Raw genomic sequence first — 20,408 nt, 5'->3', positions numbered from 1 at the left:
ATTTTCGCCTCTGCTATACAAATGCAGCTTTGGAGAAGAATTTAACTACAGGCTGCATAAAATCAAGTTACTTGACTCTAGTTTATTTGATATATCTTTTATATGCACATGGTTTGTTCCCAGTAGCACGGGAGGACAAATAATCTTAACGCGGGACATTTTAACGACAAATTTCCAAATTTGGCTCACAGTTTCTCCCTGAGTAAATTCCAAAATAAATACTTCTTGAACACGAGACACGCTTTTTTCTCTGAACAAGGATCTGAACACGACCATTACATTTATTGCTTCCGTTCAATGAACAATATTTTCTAATATTTTTTATTTATCGTTGAGTTGGATCACCAGCCATACAGTGCTTGCGGCAGATTTCTTCCGTGATAAAATTGTTCCGCCCACCCCCGCACCCGTAATGAGGAAACCATCTGCACTGGTAAGCGTTCGGGTCGTAGTAATAACGATAAGATTGTTGAGCAGTGCTGCAGGTGTATCCTTGATCCAAACGTTCTTTGCAGTATTCAGGTGGGCCAGCATCTGAAACATAAGGCGGTAGTTACAGCCTTTGGGAGCATACATCAAGACATTTTTTGCAGAGCTCCAACCTACAAGCTTAAGGAGTATAATCGGACACATATGAACGGCTACTCACACTTTGAGGAATTTTGTGATTTTTCGAGTATGGGCACAAAACCACTAACAGTAGTCATCGCTAATGTACGTAGGATGAATCCTGCAACCACTAATTTTACAAAAAATGAGCCAACAATAACGAATCCCAATCATTCATCTCGCGGCTGGTAGTTTCTGCATACTGTGAGCGGAAACGTTGAAGGGAACAAATTCTACTCCCGTCTGCATGTTAACCTTAGCTGGGCGAGGTGAATATCAATAATGTTAAGCTTGCCAGGCTACCTTTCATGTGAACGGAACGGGTGTTGTTATAATTTCATCTGGTGGTGACAAGGTCATAGGTACCAAAAGAGACGAAAGACGTAATCGCTCTGAAATTAACCATTGATTGTCTCGACTTCCGCCCGCAAAAGCACATAGCAACATGACTATAGGCCACATTCTTTGCGAGTGCGCCATATACAGCGAGGAGGGACAGTGTCTATGCCGTCCGCTGGAGCGTCTAGATAAACGACCCTGACTGAAAATGGGATATTAAGTCCCTGGCCAGGCGATCGTCTGCGGTGAAGGCCTCCCAGGCATAGCTCCGCTTTATAAAAAGGACAGGTCTGATCGAAAGACTATGATTTTGCTTTCATGTTAAGTGATATGACTGTGACTTGATATGATGTGACATTTCTGTCTTGTGACTGTACTGACTTCACCCATCCCTCTCTTACCTACAACTTTTATATAGACTCACCCCTTTCCCCTAGTACAGGGTAGCAATCCGCTATCTTTTACCGGTTAACCTCCCTGCCTTTCCTCCTCATCTTCTTCCTCCTCCTCCTCATAGCCGGCGGTGATAGAAACAAATCTGCTCTCCCGTTGTCCTTGCTCGCCGCACCGCTCAACGCTCAGTTTAAAGGAGGCGATCAAAAATTTAGATAAAGCAGCTGTGAATAGCAAATCCCGGACATTGTAGAAAGACATGCAAGTGACTGGAATCCTGTAGACCCATCTCGACGCATCTTGCGAGATACAGAAAATGATAAAGCGGCGTCTGGCGACAAATGCTCCATAACAACCGAATGATACAGAATTGATATATGTACGGCAATCACATTGATAAGGCCTCATACCTTGGCTATGGAAGAAAAGACAAATAAAGCTTTGAATGACTCGCGGCATTACTCCCCCAAAACATGGAGAAACGTAAAAATAGACATTAGAAAGTTTAAACACCACGTATAATATTACGCGCGCGATACGGCTTCAGACGTACAACACGTAAAACATGTATGATCATTTATTTCTGTCCGCACCCGGCTCTGCTAGGATGTAGTCATGCCTGCAGGAATGACTTCGTAGTCAAGCTGTCCGATACGTTGAATGACTTGGAAATCAAACTAGCGCACTTCAAAACAAAGACACAGGAAGAGAACGAAAACCCAGCGCTGTTGTCGTTCTCATCCTGTGTCTTTGTTTTGAAGTGCGCTAGTTTGATTTCCAAGATGAATTACCAACTAGCCCGTTCTTCCACCCTTGCACGTTGAATGACGCTCCAAAGTACCGCCGCAAAAGCTATTCACGCAGTCATCGGCGGCAATCTGCATCCAAACCCAAACTTGTTCTCCCGGCCTGTACTCTGCGTCGCGTCGTCAAAAGTTCTCTCGTCGAATGTCAGTGCTTGGCTGGTCTCATGTGCTACCGGCTAAGTCGTAGGGTTTTCTCTGCACGCTGAAGGTAGCCGGCGACCTCCACTCCCTCCTCCTCAGTTACGTGCGGCAGAACTGTGTCGAGCGCCTTCATGGGCTCCCTGCCGTACACAAAGCTGAACGGGGTCGAAGTGGTTGTTTCCAGGATAACTGTGTTATACGTGAAGCTCACGTAAGGCAGGATGGCATCTCATGTCTTTTGTTTGCCGTCGACGTGCATATCAATCATGACAGCAATCATTTTGTTAGGTTACTCCGTATGTCCATTGCATGGTGTGGGGAAAGTACGCTTTTGTACGTCGGTGGCTTATATGACTGTAGGTAACGAAGCATGCGTGACGTTTGCCGTAAATGATGTTCTCCTGTCTGTGATTAGCATTTACGGGCCGCCATGTCGCTAAAGTGCGCGTTAGAAGAAAAACTTTGTGACCTCTGCCGCTGCGCCAGGAAAGGAACCGAGGAGATCCATCCCAATTTGCTGAAATAATCTATTCGGGGTGGTGGATTGTTCAGTAGCCCAGTCAGTCTGAACGGTGGTGGTTTGCTTCGCCGACACTGATGGTATGTTTTCTTGTAATGGGCAGCGTCGAAGGGGACCACGGCCAGTGGTACTTCTGGGTTCGTTGCAACATGCGTCCAAACCCGAGGTGCCCTGCTGCGGCTCATTGTGCAACGCCTTCAGAATTTTCTGCCTGAGGCATTTAGGCGCAACAAGAAGCTGGGCGATTGGTCTCATTGGGTGCGAACTTCCTTTCCACGAGAACGTCATTGATTAATGCGAATGACGACAAATAACGCCTGAACAGAAGGAAAGAAAGCGGTGTTGCCTACCAGGCAATCGGCTATGTCTTTCAGCTCAGGGCTTCATCGCTGCTGTTGTGCGAAAGTGTTGTTGTTGGCCTCTTGAAAAATGGCACGCACCCAACATGGGGGACCTGCCAAAATGTGGTGTTGTCCACAAAGTCGATTACAAGCCCACAACTGCTGTTGCTACCGGTGCCAGGAAGGCATCGACGTCCTCGTCTTTTGGGGAACGTTGACGGGGGCGTGGGATAAGCAGCTTGCTTCGGAATCCTTGCCATCAGATTTGTAGACTAAAGAAATATCAAATTCCTAAAAACGTAGCCTCGATCATGCCAGGCGACCAGAGGGTTTTTTTAAATTAGATAGCCAGCCGACGCGTGATGAGAGCATACCACCTTGAACGGTCTACCGTATAGGTGCGGGTGGAACATCGAGGTGGTGAAGATGAGGTGCTCGAGTGATTCGCTTCGGCTTTTGAGAGGAACTGCTCGCGTACGCGATACATTTCTCCGGTGCACCATTCTTCTGAACTAGAACGGCGCCTAAGCCAACACTGCTTTCGTGGGTGTGAATTTCTGTCTGGCTGTTTTCATCAGAGTGTCCGAGGACAGGAGGAAACTGTAGGCAGTGCTTAAATTCGTCGAAAGCCTGTGCTTGCGGCGCTTTCTATTTTAAAGTTAAGTCAGTCTTTGTAAGCTGAGTCAACGACTAGGCGCTACGCGAAATGTTCCTGACATATCATTGGTAGTAAGCTCATACCCCACGCAATCTGCGCACATCCTTTTTGTGGAGAGGCTGTGGAAACTATGCGATATTAGTTATTTTATGCGGGTCTGGGCGAACACTTTTTTATTTACAATATGGCCTAGGAAGCGCAGCTTCTTGTAGGCAAAGTGGCTTTTCTCGGGCTTTGGTGTTAACCCCAATTATTTGATTGTTTCCAGCACTGTCCGAAGCCTTTTCAGATGTTCTTCAAAGCTTAAGGAGGAGACAATGATGCCATCTAAGTACACGACAAAAGTGTCCCACTTGAAGCACGCCAACGCGGCATCCATTATTCGCTGGAACATCGCTGGTGCGGAGCACAGCCCGTACGGCATTCCCTTAAACTTAAGGAGGTCATCTTGCGTAATGAACGCGGTCTTCTCGTGGTCTCATTCATCGACCTAAATTTGCCAGAACCAGGTTTTCAGATCCGTCGACAAGAAGTACTTAGCGCTGCAGAGACGATCCATTGAGTCGTCGATTTGAGGGAGCGGAAAGATATTCTTATTTGTCAATACAGACACACTCAATTCTTAGTCACTCCAGGCTATGACTAATTACTAACGGGCAATAAGACTGAGTATGTCCAAATTGCAACAATGGAGAACCCTCCACTAAGGCGCACATTTTCTGGGGATGCGAAAATAACCCGCACCCAAGGGCACTCCTGCCAGCTCCCTCTGCAAAAAACTAGGATCTACTCATCACCAAGCCAGACTAGAACATACAACTTGCACTTCTTTTGTGTGCCCAGGATGGCGCTCTCACCTCGGTGCCACACAAGTCCCACCTGCCCTAACACATGACATCTGGGGCAAATAAAATTGTTTCTCTCTCTCTCTTTGTTGTGCTTTTCAAGCGACGGTAATCAACGTAAAAGCAAAGTGTTCCGTCTTCTCAATGAGACCGACAGGAACTGCCCGTGGGCTGTTCGACGGCTGGATGACATCGTCCCGAAGAATTTCAACGACTTGCTCCCGGATGGCTTGGCATTCTCGTGACGATACATGATAGCGGCTTTGAAGAATTCGTCTGTAATAATGCCAACGCCAATGCCATGTGTCGCAACTTTGACGCTGACGAAACGCACTCACCGTAGCTTTAAAGAAGAGTGCGAATCTCATCTTCTATCCACCAAGATATTGCCCGATTGATATTGAACGCGGGATGCCGCTCTGGGTCAGTTTGGTCTTTGCGGGCTCGTCGTGGAGGGCAAAGACGTCTCTGATGTCTGCTAACTTGTCGAGGAAGGCGACCATTGTTCCCTTGTTGAGACGTCGGCATGCTTCCAGGAAGGTGGTCACCATGATCTGAGCTTGTCCGTTCCGGAAATGGGCCATGCCTTTTGCGATGCCAAGTCCACTATCATATAAGAACTGGAAGTTTCCTTCGACGACGCCTTTGGCGATGCCCCTGGATCTAGGCTGTACGGTCAATTGTCCGTCGAGGACGTTGAGAGCGCCATGATGCGTCGAAGTTGTAGTAGCAGGTATGGCTTTGTCCGCCGAGAGCTTGATGAGCTTAGATCAGAGGTAGGTGATGTGCCTATTTTCAAAATAACATCCAAGAGGCGAGCATTGCTGTAGAACGACGGAGCTAATAGGATAAGTACGTCCATTTACCGTAACCCTTGCGGTAAATCGCCCCGACGGCGTAAACGGTTAGTACAAGTGGCGAGGATGAGTGGGCCATCCCAAGTGGTAATCAAATTCTCGAGGTAGGCGGCGAACGGTCCATGCATGACAGAATAGTCATCTCCAGTGTCTACCAGGGCAGCAACCGTGCGACGACCTATAACCTCTTCAAGGTCACTTGTTCGTTTGCTTGCATTGCGCGTAGGCCTCGGTGTCCGATCTCGGCTCCGTCGTGCACTGAGTTCGCGGCGCGGCTAGGGCACACCGCTGGCACTTGATGGGGCGGCAATGACAGCTTGGAGTTTGGTCACGTCACCGTGGATGACGTTTAGTGAAAAGCGGCGTTATAATGCTTGGATTGTCGTTTCTCATTATGAAATTAAGAAATGCAATTAAAGTATGAAAAGGAACGAACAACCGAGAAAGAAGGGGCGAAAAGAGAGAAAAGGAGAAGAGAGGAAAATCATTATCTAAAAATACAAATAGAAAAAAAGAAGTATCACATTATGAAACGAAGGTCGCCACAAAAAGGGGAGGAGCGAGACGAGAAACAAAAGATGAAACAAAGCGAAATGAAAACGGAATAAATGCAGTATATTTAAAGTGGTCAATACTCCTAATTAGAAGTACATGTTAAGTAGAAAAATTCAATTTCTTCCCAGAACCCTCTTTGTTAAATACGTAGATTAAGTGAGAGGAGAAACACAAGAGCGGAAGAAGGGTTTTCTTTTTTCTTTTTTATTCTCTTCTTTGGCTGGGCGTAATGAAGGTAAATTAGGCTTTTTTTAGAGTTCTTTACAGCCAGGGATTGCTAGAACGAAGAACATGGGACGTCGAACCCAAATACAGGGACCAACGAGAACGGCCTGATTTATACTGCAGGTACGAAAATCAGAAGAAAACGAGGAAAACGGAGAAACTAACACAGGAAAATTGTGAAGCAAGAAAGAAGATCACGAAGCGATGAGTAACACAGTAGCAACTAAATGGGAGTCAAGATAAAGACCAGAAATTGTAAACAAAAAGAATACTAACAAATTACAATAAATCCCCCTGGATGTTGCCGCCCAGCCCCTCAGCTGCGGTTTCGCTGATAGTAGTAACCCCCCCCCCCCCCCCCCAAGGCAATATTGCCCCTCTTTTGCTATTTTTTTATTTCTTGTTCATTTGGTTTAAACCCGTTCTGTCGCAATTTATTCTATGCAGCCCATCCTAAAAAATTTCCGTGGCGGACGATCTTCCTTAGTCCGCCGTAGGAACCTCACCAAATTCTGCTGCCTGTAGTTCCCTTACGAAGGCTAGGGTAGCTTCCGTGGACGTAACTATTCCACGGTGACGCAAATCGAGCGCGGTAGAGCGATAAGGAGTGGCTGTGCGGCAAAAGTAGTTCTGGATTTAATCTGGTCATTCCCATGGGCTGGGTAATGGGATGTCCAAGGCGAAGCCGCGTACGGGCAGTGGCTTAGAATGTGGCTGGCCGCCCCGAAATGGACGCACAGCGGGCAATTTTCCCACGTCCTCCAGGCGGCACACATCTTGGGGCTGGATGGGCATTCGTTAGATTGGCGGGTGAGTGCCATGAAGAGGTATTCAGGAGCTCCTACTAAACAGCCCTACATTGCAACAAGCTCGTTGTTTCTGTCGAGGACATTGCGGTGGGTCTCGTCGGGGTGCAGGATGGCGCGCTGCAGCGGTGTAGTTTATAGGTTGATGTGGCTGCATTGTATCCGTTAAAGGGCAGCACTAAGGGGCAGTGGTAGCGTAGAGTAGAAAGTGCGCCTCACGTGCAAGATGACCGTAGCGCGAATCCCGGGGCAAAGCGATTACCCAACGGATTACAAAAATCCGAGTGACTTTGGAACTTCATAGCGACCTATCTGGTGAACACCTCCGGGAACGCTCCCCCCCCCCCACCAGAAGAGCATTTGTCCAACCTTGTGTAGTAATTGGCCGTATAGCGCCCGCCTACGCTATAAAGCGAAGGCGCTGAGATCAGCGTTACCAGCCGTGTTACAGGAAAATAAAGATGTACAGCACGGGCTCGGAGGGCAAGCTCGGCACGGGCTGTTCACAATGAGAAGCCTGCCGTACTGGTCATCTTGCCCTGGTGCTCCGCTGCGATCCTGCAAATTTGCAAAAGTGGTGAGGACGGCCTAAGAAATTGCAGACCCCAGCAATCTACCGCCCTCAGGCGACCTTCCGCTTGACGCTACCTTGCGCCAACGGGACGTCGCGGCTGTCCAGTTCCGCCTACTAACATTCTGGCCCAAGTATCCTCAGATATGGTTCGCTCAAGTGGAAGCCATCTTCCGTCTGCACCACATCACCTCGGAGGCATTTCGGTTTCGTCATTTACTTTCCAGCCTGCCTCCTGAGGTGGCTCAAGAAGTGGCGGACATTATCGCTGGACCCTTGGGCGATGCCCCGTACCAGCGACTAAAGCAGGGCCTTCTGGACCGCACCATGGCGTCCGAGAGTGCGCGCCTCCAGCAGCTGCTCACCTACTGAGAGATTGGAGACCGCCACCCCTCCCAGCTACTCACTAGCATGCGTCAGCTCCTGAGCGAAAGCAACGCCGACTCGAATGGCGCAGTGTTGAGGCAGCTCTTCCTTCAACGCTTGCCGCAGTCCACCCGCCTCATCTTGGCTGCTGCGGAGGATGTGACCCTTGACCGCCTCTCCCAGCTTGCTGATTGAGTCCACAGCACGACTTCTCCTATCGGTCGGCTCAACAGCCGCAACCTCCTATGAATACTCGAACAAACTCGCGGCCCTGAGTCTCCAGCGGCCGCGAATCACCTGACCTCAGCGATGGTCAGATATGCAATGCAGCAAAGTGTGCTGAAAATCTGGACAGGCTGCCAGTGGGAACTGACCCTGGCAGAGTGTAACGCTCAAATCCTAGCCAGTCAAGCTAGCTTAGCAAATAGCAAAACTGTTAGAGAAATTAACTCGTATGAAATGGGTTGCGGTAGGCCGTAGTAAGGTTATGAGGCCAATTGAGACATATTCTATGTTGAAGGGCGGACACGTACCGTGTTATCGAGGTTTACCGCAGAGACGAGAACTAGGTGTAGGGCTCTTTGTCAATAAGAAGATAGCCTCAAACATAGATGAATATTATGGCATTATTGAGGTGGTAGATATTGGAAATAAGCCTAATAAGCGGTATAAGCCAAAAGTGTAGACGTGATGACCAGACAGTTGAAAGCTTCTACGAAGATGTAAAATTGGTAACGGTGAAAGTAAAGACTAAGTATACTTTACTAACGGGTGACTTCAATGCCGAGGTAGGAAAAACGCAGCCTGGAGACCACGCAGTGGGTGACCATGGCATTGGTTCAAGTGTTAGCAGGGAGAGCTAGTCGTTGAGTTTGCATAGTTCAGTAACTCAGGAATCATGTATATTTTCTTCAGCAAACGAAGGAACTAGAAACGGGGACAAAAAAGCCTTAAAAGAGAGTATAAAATGAAATTGACTTTATAATGGGTCCTAATAACGAAATTATGCACGACGTAGATGCTGCTGGAAAGGCTCGATGAAAAGAATACAGGACGGTAACGTCTTGTATTAGTCAGATCAGAACAGGGAACGAAACAGATTCGTAAGAATGAAGTTCAGTTACGAATTAGAAATGAGGAGGAGCCCAGACGTATTCAGAACCTCGCTACAGAACCGATATTGAGCTTAACCCAAGAATAACGACCTCAGCATAAAAACAATGCACAATAATTTCATTACTGAGTGCGCAGTAGAAGTATGCGTTAGATAGCTACGAAGAATACCGGTAAACTATCTAAGGAGACGAAAGATTTAATTAAAAAACACCAAAGTATAAAAGCTTCCAACCCAACTAACAGTTCTCTTCACAGAATTGTTTAGAGGAAGTATTCAGAGACATGGAATGAAGTCAGTTATGGATAAAGGTTGATGGATAACAAGTCAATAATTTGCGGTGCGCTGAAGGCGTTGCCTTGTAAGTCCTTAATGAGATGAACTGGAAAGAATGATTGATGATGTTGAAATGAATATGCAGAAAGGCAGGCTTGAACATCAGTATGCAGAAGATTAAGATAATGCTCAAACTCGTCCGGAAGTAGCAGCAGTTCACAATAAGCAGCGAAACACTGGAAGTTGTAGGCGAACATGTCTACTTAGGACAGGTGTTGACCTCAGACACAGACCATGAAAGGGAAATGCCTAGGAGAATAAGACAAGGGAGAATAATTTGACAAGTATTCGCACACTATGATTAGCAGCTTCCTGGTATCTATAAAGTGGCACGTATGCAACAGTTGCATGTTATCTGTACTCAACTATGGGGCTGAAACATGCAGCATAACGAAAAGGGTTCTAATTAAGTTTAGGACAACGCAAAGGGCTATGGAACGAAAACAAATGTAGGTGTAACATTGAGATAGGAAGAGCAAAGAGTGGATCGGAGAATTACCTCGAGTTAAAGACAATCTAGTGGAAATCAAGAAAACGAAATGGGCATGGGCAGGACACGTAGTGCGAAGAGAAGATAACCGATGGTTGCTTAGGGTAATAAACTGGATTCCAAGGGACACAAAAGCGTAGCAGGGGGCGGCAGAAAGTTATGCGGACGGATGAGGTTACGGTAACAGGGGCTACGCGGATATAGCTAGCATAGTGTCTGGTAAATTGCAGGTATATGGAAGCGGCATTTGCACTGCAGTGGGTATAGAACGACATATGAATATGATGATAATGATCGTTAATGTAAAATTCCCAAGCGCCTGCTGCCCTTCATCATGAACGATGTCCATGAGCGTCGCTACCTGGGACTGTTGGGATGCCGGTAGTAACTGGCGCAGTTGTTCTTGGACGACTTCACGTATAATCTCACGTAGGATACGTCTGCTTGTAGCGATGGTGTTGCAGTTCTTTGCAGAGGACACGAGAGAAGGCCGGTTGTACTTTCGAGTCCAGGCTTCCAGAGGTCGTTCTATTGACGACGCTTCTCTATTAATTTCGGTCACGGTTTGGGGGGGGGGGGGGGGGGGGGTTCGCATGAGGTAGCATTCAAAAATTTCACTTTCTCCTCCAGTCATGATTGGGGTGGTCTGAGGAAACAAGCGTTTCATTTCCTCAACGTTGGCGATAGTGGGCTCGTTGGGAAGCTGGACTTTGGACTCCGATCTTTCTTTCCGCATCAACAAAAAGAAAAGATTTGAATGGTTTTCGCGACAATATAGCGGAGGGTCTAGTGCTCATGGTCAATATTGCGTTTCCCCCGTTGGCAGGTGAAATTGGAATGTGAAACGTGCAAACATGAAAAGCGAATTCACATTCGTGGGCAATGAATAAGATACAGATTTGTTGCATTCTCACTAAATGATTATTTCGATAGCCCTAACACGAGACGAAGTAGAGAGGGGGCACGACAAGCGGCGATTATTTAGATTCTGTGCAAAAACGTTTTTTGCTAGTATTCATGTTGAACAAAAAATTAAAGCTCACTTCTCGTTTCAATAACTGCATTGGAGCTCATAATGTTCATAAGGTAGTAGGGCGGTCACTGGGTTGTAATCCCTTGATTGGTAAATTAGATTCGTCCAGTACTTGGCAAGTTGTTTACTGTTTGTCTCGAAAATCAGGCGAGAAGGAAACAGACAATGCTCCTTGCCGAATTGCACAACGGTCAAAAAAGTGTAATCTGCCCTTGGGCAGCTGAAACTGCATACAAATATTTTAAAATTTTCTCTGTCAACACCTCGGTGCGAGCAACTCCGGGCAAGTGAAAGGCAAGCACTTTCTCCACCCGCACATGAAATAGTCAGAGGAAATTTATTTTTTACCGCCACTCACTTTCCCAAAACTGGTATTTACTAATTTGCGGAACGTCATCCCGCTCAGCCGCCTTCGACGCGCACTCAATGATGATACTTAACATGTTATTTCTCATCTCCTCCGTTACGCCTGTGCATGCACTGGTGCTGATAGTGAAGCCGTTTGAAGAAATTGCATGTCGAGAAAAAGTTGAGTTGGAGCGATGAAGAGGTAGACACACATTCTAAATCAAGGTAGATTGTTGCGATGTGTGTAAATTTTGGTTATCTTTGCAACGACTGCTCCTTTTGTTCTTTGCCGCGGTCGCGCACTCTTCCTCTGCTTGGCATTCAAAGATACCATTGAGCGCCTTGTTCTTAATTTATACAGTGGCGATGGAACTCTACCTTGCCCGCAGGGCAAACATGCATGGAAATATTTCAATGAATAGCATTGGAAGATGCTAAGACAGACATGATCACAGCGCCGCATGCTTCAAAAGTTGTAAAGGAAGGTTTTAGCCGCCATTTCAAAATTTAAGAATAAATTGGCGACGACTGCAAACAGGAAATCAGCGTTGCAAGTCCAGACAGATTGGATTACAAAGACAGGTAAGTTCACTTCAATGGGTTATCATGATGCCGATTAGACAGTCTCAAGTTTGTGCGATGAAGGTATAATGAAAGCGCCATTTTGTAGCGAAAGAAAAAAACTTGCGAGAAAAAAGAAAAAGGGAACGGAAAGCAAGCAGGAGCATCCTTATCTTGACAAAAGGCTCCCTGTATTGTTGCTGCGAAGCTTCTATTCAGGAGTTGCGGCTAAAGGATATTTTGTAATTACCTATTCGCTTGTTAAGGTTTGAGCACTGGCGGACGTCGAGATGTTCCTTGAGAACGATGCAATTGAAACATTGAAGGATTTTACCATGAAAACTATTAATGATGAATGTGCCTTTTATTTTTAGTGAATTATTGCCCAAAAGAAGGTCACCACAGCTGCCACGAATTTTGCAGGCAGTAAAATTACAAAACGAGATACGCCTGTTCCTGAATCCTGCGATAAAGAAGTCAGGTGGAACGTAACTCAAAGAAAGCACAACTGAGAAAAGCGCTTGTCTCATGCCCTTTTTCTGTTCGTCCTCTTTTCCCGCGTTACGTTCACTATGTCTGCAATGCAACCCTATTCGTTATTTCGAAGCTTCGTCTCTATATCATCATCAGCCGGACTATATCCACTACAGGGCGAAGTCCTCTCCCGTTCCCATTCAATTAACCCGGATGTGTGCTAGTTGCATTCCCTTGACCCCTGCAAATTACTCATTCTCAACCGCCAGCCTAAATTTGTGCCGCCCCCACATGCACTCTCTTTCCCTTGGAATGCAATTTGTAACAGTTAACGACCATAAGCTAACTTTTATTCGCAATACCTATCGTACTCATGCCCATCTTTTCTTCTTGATTTCCATTAGAATGTTTCATATCCATGATGTAGTCTATGTAAAATTCGAAATGTTATGTGATTGAGCTATACTCGCAACCTTCTAGCCATAATCTGCGACTGCTTGCCAAATTCGCTCCATCCCAGTCTTACGCTCGAGTATTTCTATGCCACGGCATTGTATTAAACATTTCGAGATTCCTGATGCATTTTCCATCGGTACTTATCGCTATCTTCCCACATTCCAATTCTCTGAAAGTGTGTTCATCCACTGGGTGAATAATCTGGGCAGACCATGTCTTGCTCCCTAACATCCACAGTTATAGAGAGTATGTTACTTTCTTTATAAAGAACTATGATTGTTTTGCATCATCCTTAGATACCTTCTAGCACTTTCACATATGGCTGATAAACCCTCTCAATTCGCAACGCCCGCATCATTACAGAGGTTTAGGGTGCGTCAAATGCTTTCCCGTAATTTAATTAATGCTAATGTGATTATTTGAATAGAAAAATACTGCGGGCGTTTGCAAGCAGAAGCAGAAGATGCAGTAGAATTAGACAAGAGGAGGAAGAAGCAAAGGTGTGCAAGGTGCCGAGTGCTAATCTTTCCTCGGGGCTTGACCGAATTGATTAAGCTCTGGGAACCAGCAGGCAAAACCACAGAGGCACCAAAGCGGACCTTTTTTTCAAAAGAACTCTGCAGCTACCAGCAACCCTATCAGCTCCAGCTGTACCCAACCACAGGCGAGTGGAGCTAGCCCTCGCCTCACCTGTGAGCACACAATGATCCTGTGCCCACCTACCTCCGTCACAGCTATGGATATCAGCTGGCTATATTCCAAGCATAATTCTATCATTTGGTGATCCACGGTAATGTATCCATTAGTAAAACCTGCTTGATGGTTCGCTTCATTGAAGTCTAATCTTCCTTTGATTCTATCAACGATTGCCTTAGCCAGTGTCTTGTGCGTGATGGGTGTAGCTGACTGGTATTTATTGGAAGTCTTTAGAGTCCCTTTCTCATCGTTCATTATAATGTTGGCATTGTTCCAGAATTTCTGCACCGTCTATGGTGTCCGGTATTGAAAATACGCGGTCGCCAGTTTTGCTAACACGATATTCCCACCGTCCACCAAATCTCTAGTTGCCTGAACCTCCTGAGCTGCTTTCCTCTTTTCGTAGTTTCTAAAGCTTTGTTGACCTCGTCCTTCTTTTCAGGGACTTCTGATTGCTTTTCGCTCCTGTATCCTATTCTCCAGACTACTTTGGATACAGTATAGGTCATATAGAAGTCCTCAGCTGCTCTTACTATCTTGACCACGGTTTCGGCCACCTTATCCTTCCTCAATAAGGGTGTTTAGCACAAGAACGTGGCCTAGTGTAGGGTGAGTTTTGTACTGATGGTTGTTATGTGTACACCACGCGCATAAATGACGACGTTATTGAGATCGTCAGCATCACTCCCAATTTCAACCCCTAACGATTTTATTAGCACAGCGGAATCTCCAGGGAACAAATTCAAAAGCCCGAGCATCGCTGCTACACACGGTACATCGCACAGCCCTTCGTTGAACACAACCGGCGTTCCGTTGAACGCATCAAAGTTAACCGGTGTTCTATAATTTACAGGAAATAACTGGGTTTTAGGAAAGAAAACGTGCTGCATCTGTCACTCGCGGAGTACCGCTACTATCATCCTCACTGTAGGCAAAGAGAATTATGATGTGCGTTAATGCACGCGACTAGGTATCTAAGCGATGGAGGTTCAACTCCTGGTGTATACAGCATTTTTATTTTTCTGATGACGTTATCAGGGTCATTGACAAGCGCAATTCCGCAGTATCCCGTGGAATCTCATGAAGGGGCATACGTCTCGCGGTCCCATGGACGCACAAGCTGTCGAGTCATGATCCGTAAAAGGTTTTCACCTCAATCTTTAAAAAAGATCGGTGCTAGAGATTTCCAGGCTCGTTTGCCGTTTGGAAGTTCCGGTCGCATTTATTACTTCATTGCGTTCATTCTCTAATGTTAATTATTTAGTCAATACGGAAGTACTATTGCTATCCTGCTGCAAAGAAGCGTTCATCGGAATGGTGGTCTTTTTTTAAACATCTCTCCTCTTCTCATTGCCGTTAGTTAATTATGATTTCCTTCGACCTGGAGCTGGCTCTCTTCGTTAGAAGTCAGCAGGCACGCAACGGTTTGAAGCTAACGTCATAAACATATGTGACCATTTGCAAGCAGGTGTAAATTACGTTTACTGGCTATTTCACGCTTAAACTATTAGTACTCATCACAGGTGCACGTTTTACGAACATCGGCTTGCTAGACCTATTGTGATCTCACTTGAGGCTTGTAGTAAATGCTCCTGCAAAAGTTGCATATTGCATTGAATAAAAATGAGAATTAGGCGGGTTGCAATCAACTTACACAGGAAAGCAGCCATTGTTCCGCCTTTGTTGCACTGTTGCGCCGTATGTTTGGCTGAAGCGTTTTTCAAGCACACAAAAATGTCTTCGACGACCTCCGGCGCTGCATGGTTATACACAAAAACAATACACACACAAGAGAATAAAATCAAGATGTTAACACAGATGATTTCTGGGGAAGAAGGGGAATGCGTGAGTGTTTCGTCGGTGGCGCTAAACAGCAAGGAGGTGATACATCTCAGTTTGGACAATGTGACAAGAAGTTAGACCTGATTTCTCATTATTTTTGTTTTATTTTCATTATTTTTTCATTCTGAATTTTTTCACATTTTTTTTAATCTTTTGTTTACTTCTTCTTCATATTGTAACCAAACGTTATTTTGTGATGCGTTCTTCTTCGTACCACAAAAGCAGGCAGTTGGTAGCGAGCGCATCATCTGTGTTAACGTCTTGGTTTAATTCTCTTGTGTGTGTGTTGTGTTTGTGTATAGCCATGAAGCGCCGGAGGTCGTCGGAGTCGTATAGCCAACTAACCCGCTCGCAAGTACTACGGACAAACATGTCGTCGCGGGGTTAAATATTTATACTTCCAAAAAGCTGCTGCCCTTCTTTACATCGTGCTGTCAAACTGATTTTCGAGATTTAGGTACAAACAATGAACATAAGTATTATTTTAGTTGGTTGGTTCATTTGTGAGGTTGAGCACCCCAAATCAGCTCAGGCTATAAGAGACGGCGTAGTGGAGGACTCCGGAAATTTCGATCACCTGGGGGTCTTTAACGTGCACTGACATTTCACAGCACAGTTGCACCTTGCTTTTCGCCTCGATCGAAAAGCGGCCGCCGAGGCCGGGATTCGATCCCGCATCCTTGGGAACAGTAATCGAGCACCGTAACCACTGCGCCACCCCGACGGGGTAAAAATATTCTTTCAGGTCCTTCATATAATAATATATATTTCTAACTGTGTGTCTATTATGGTCAAGCAAGTTCAAGTAAATGCTGCTACTGATATTCACCCCAAAGAATTATGTACAGCCAAGTGTTACGGCGGCTTGCGGCTGGTGAAAATCCCGATAGAGCTACTAGACAAATGGATGGTGGTACAATAAATGTTACCTACTAGCTTATTTTTATTATGTAATTTATTATCTGCTCATTCAGCCAAGTGACTAAAGTATATGAGCAATAAAAGCATGCTCACAGTTTCTATGCATAAATCTTCCAAAATCATCATTTCCCTCTAATAGTGGTTGCAAGAAAGATATCAGTGAACGAAGACAAGTCCCAGTGGTGCATGTTTGTACTGAGCGGATTGTCTCTACAGGCGGTGAGAGCAGGCGAAAGCAGCAAAGCTGTTCCGGCAGCAGTTTACATTTTTCTTTCTTCCAGAGGCCTAGTTCAGTTTTCAAAGTGTCTAAGTGCAATAGCGATGACATACACGCTTACCCGCTTTACATGTCTCTTTGCACTCTCTGTAAGTTGCGAAGTTGTTGCCTTGATTGGTGCAGCTGCGGTCATAAAGGCACTGTTTGGTTTTGGGATCGTAATAGTAGACATCCACAAGAGACCCTGGTGAGCACCAAGGTGTAGGTCGGGGAGCTGTACAAACGACACCTGCAATTTAGGAAAAGGACGTGTATAGGAAAATCTGATTTTGTTTGAGTAGCTGAACTATACTTCGACTCGCATTGTACCACAAAGAGGAGTTCAATCATTTTGAAATTGAGCATATTTTGCATTTTCAAGTTTTTTATTAGATAATAGCCCTGCTTAGAAGTTAGCATCCTAGTAAACAAACATTCCTTTTCCATGCATTGACACCCACTCTAGCCAAACTAGCTAGCACAAAATCACATGCTGGAATAATATGCAAAAGCTTTTTTTGCCTTTTCGTACTGTTCATTATGTTTTTAATAAAGCATAGACGATTGAACATTGCTTTGTCGTCATGCCATTTAACGCCAACAAAAAGAATTTAATAAACTATGGTTTGTTCTTGCTAACAAGAGCTGTTTACTGCTTACAAGACGAGTTGTTTTCTTTTTTCGGACTAATATTGGTGTACTAGAGTACCATGTTTCACTTCTAAGAGAGCTCTTTATTGAAAAGCATAGAATATAACCAGCGTTTGGTATTCCCTGACATACTGCTCTGCCTAGAAAAGTGAATAGGGGAGAGAAATACAGAACGGGAGAGTTGTTGAAAATAAAGGATCTAAACGTTGGGGAGATTTTTTACGAAGAAGATCGGTAGTGACGCGAGAGGAGTTCTCGCCCTAGGCTAACCATTAAATCATCCTTCACCCTATTGCCATGTTGTGCTGTCCTCTTTGGTTGTCACCGCGTAACATTTTGGTTGGAGGTACGGCATACGTACTCCCCATTCTCGTCTTGGAGCATCGACGCCATCTGCGAGCCGGGACCATCGACCGAGGGTCCAGGAACATCGCCGAGCAGCATCGCACCAGCCCTTCGAGCCCAGACTCTACCAACTACCACCACCCAACCCCTAGCCCGGATCTGAAGACAAGGAGAACAAACAGACCAGCCAGAACCGAGACGAAGGACCTGATAGACCCGAATGACCCGAAGGAACCGATGGACACGAACACGCAACCCCGGCCCAAGCCGCCCGCGACGCGACCTCGAGGCATCGGTCCCATGAATGCTTTGGTGGCGGATGGTTGAAGAGCTCCAGGGGAGGCAGATCACCCACGCCTAAGACATCGTGGTGGCAAGCAAGTGATTCACTCCTGTCTTTCTGTGAACATCCTCACCGTCACGTCACCATCAACTTCAAGCGAACCGATCGACACGATCGCTTGGTGGCCCCGGGAAGTGTTAAGTAGACGATCAACAATGGCGCGATAGGAGCGCTCGCATTAGGCCAATCTATAAATCATCCTTCACCCTATCGCCATGTTGTGCTTTCCTCTTTGCTTGTCACCACGTACCAATATAATGCAGCCTCTAAATTGCCAATTAACGTTGAACCATACGAGACTACATGCATAGTGAGGCAAACCGGCAAATGGGCTCATAGCGCGGAAAAGGTGTTGTAGTGACATACAAGTGAACAAAGGTCATAGTGTGAAAAATACATCAGTCTTCAATTCTCGATTACTCTGATACATTCAGTTGCAAATTACGCCGGTGCTGATGTTGTTTTACAACGTTTCATTCAGGTAATTTCCCCCTCTGCAGTCATTACGCACCTCTGAGGATTGTTGCTCTGCAGTAAGGTAAAAAAATCATCGAGTCAACGGATTAAAAACAGGATATGAAACAATGTAGGTATCTATAAGTTGGTAACAACCAAGGTTGTTTATGCATCATGGCTCTTATAAATAACATGTAATTATTAGCTTTAGCTACAAGGAATGAAAAGTTTGGTCGGGGTGGCAGGGAAGGACTCCTAACTTCTCCCTATATTATAGGACGCCGGCGCTTTGTTGGCTACCCTTTACCGTCTATCTAGAGACCCTGGTTTGCATATATGTACTTTGCTATTCGCCTAACTTGTAATCCTTTCATATTTGTGACACTGTTATCTCACAGATGCTGTTAATATTACAGTCGTAAAATAACATATTAGGTGAAAATCATTCGACATGTGTATCAGTAAACCCTTTATTCAAAACTTTCAGCCAGTCCTTAAGCTACTGGGATGCCTGATCCGTTTCTGCGTAGCACTGTTTCCTCGTAGTCATGTGAATATTAGCGTTTCTTCAGGGCTTCCCATAAATCTGTCAAATACAGCAAAGGCACCTCTCGACATTTTCAATAGAAAACGTGTCAAATTTTGTTTTGTTTCTTTGTACTTAATTTTAATCTAAATGTTTCACTTGCGTGTTCTTTCCGTACACTCGTTTAAGCGTTTTCTAGTCTTACTTCATATTTAATGAAATATGCAAACACAAATTTAACTAACGGCACCATTCCATATTCGAAAATAATGTGTGCTCTGATAAGCCTGTTCTAATAGCCTGAGCTCCCCTTTTTTTGGTGCCCCGTTTAATTTACTAAAATCCGCTCTGTTGTTCTCCCTCCTCTCTTTTCACCATCTCAACATTGATTTTGGCTTGATAAATATATAGTTTCCTGACGGCAGGTTCTGTCCGGCGGCGGGTGCATTGCGGCTCTTGGTTTCTAAAGGTTACTACAGGGTTTATGGGAATACCTACCGTGTATAGGAGCATCTTTGCAGAAAAACTTTGCGTCAGAAGTAAACAAAAATAGGCAGATGACGCGTGTTCTAGAGGTAATTGTGGATTTATGGGGTGTTGTGAGCTTTCGTCCATGCGCTTTCCAGTATGCGGCTCTTAAGACCTGGCAGCAGGCATTGATTGTGCAGAGAGCCTAACTCAATGCTGATTCCTATACTCCCTCCTGTTTAATTTGTCACTATACAAATCGGTTTCCCTGGCTCAAGCAATTTGGCATTTCAGTGTCCTCCTTGTCTGTTTTGTTTTAACCGCGCCTACTCTGAGAGGTTCTCTTGTACAGGCTTTACTTCATTCTGAAGTGATATGCGTCCGCGGGGTCGATACATGCTTAGTTTGTTTTCAGGTTTATAATTACAAAACTATATCAGTTTAGAGCAAGGGGGGTCAAACATATACTGACATTTGCAAATTAACACAACTTATTCTATTTCCAATATGTGAACATTTGCTACGTTCTTTGTAATGTACACAAATTTCCTATCATTATAACTATGAATACATATCATTTGCAAAAAAGTCGCACTTGTTTCACTTTCCTCCAACCACAGTTGGAGAACGAGGCACCTAGACAAAAACAAAAATATTTAGCGTGCACTTGGGGATCTATATCTGCATTTCATTTGCCCTTGTGCGCGCTTCGTACAGCTCACTCGTCTCACATTGCGCGTTAGACACGCAGAGAAGGATGCGCGTTGGTATTTGATAATTATTTTGCTTATCAGCCTCTCCAAATCACACCTGGTACGTAGAAATGGTTTAGCGGAACGTTGCCCTTTAACAGAAATATTTCTGCGATGGAACCCATCGAGGTTTGCCACCTGAGTTTTCAAATTCTCTATCGTTTTTCATTTGATTATAGTGTAACTGCATGGCATTGCTTTGCGGCAATTATAATTAACTTTTAAGTTGTAAAAAGAGCTCTCTCTCTAATATAGGCCTAAACGAGGCCTGCTTGCTTCATTGAGTGAACTCGCCTTTTTGAACCAAG

At 45.2% G+C, this 20,408-nt stretch overlaps 1 protein-coding gene across 1 annotated transcript in view; it reads right to left on the bottom strand.

Moving 5' to 3' along the window:
- Window positions 1–263: 263 nt before the first annotated feature.
- LOC146175141 (boophilin-H2-like) overlaps window positions 264–20,408 on the bottom strand; it is a 43,243-nt gene continuing 23,098 nt past the window's right edge. The window contains exons 3-4 of the mRNA XM_084584584.1: window positions 16,642–16,809; window positions 264–534 (exon numbers count right to left, since the gene is read on the bottom strand). Coding sequence (XP_084440710.1) covers window positions 326–534; window positions 16,642–16,809 — 377 coding nt within the window. The 3' untranslated portion in view covers window positions 264–325. The remainder of the gene's footprint in view (window positions 535–16,641; window positions 16,810–20,408) is intronic.

This window comes from Amblyomma maculatum, chromosome 11 (assembly GCF_055883805.1).
Source record: "Amblyomma maculatum isolate TAMU_Amacu chromosome 11, ASM5588380v1, whole genome shotgun sequence".
Classification (NCBI taxonomy): Eukaryota; Metazoa; Arthropoda; class Arachnida; order Ixodida; family Ixodidae; genus Amblyomma; species Amblyomma maculatum.
This window is presented reverse-complemented; position numbering and strand designations above follow the sequence as displayed.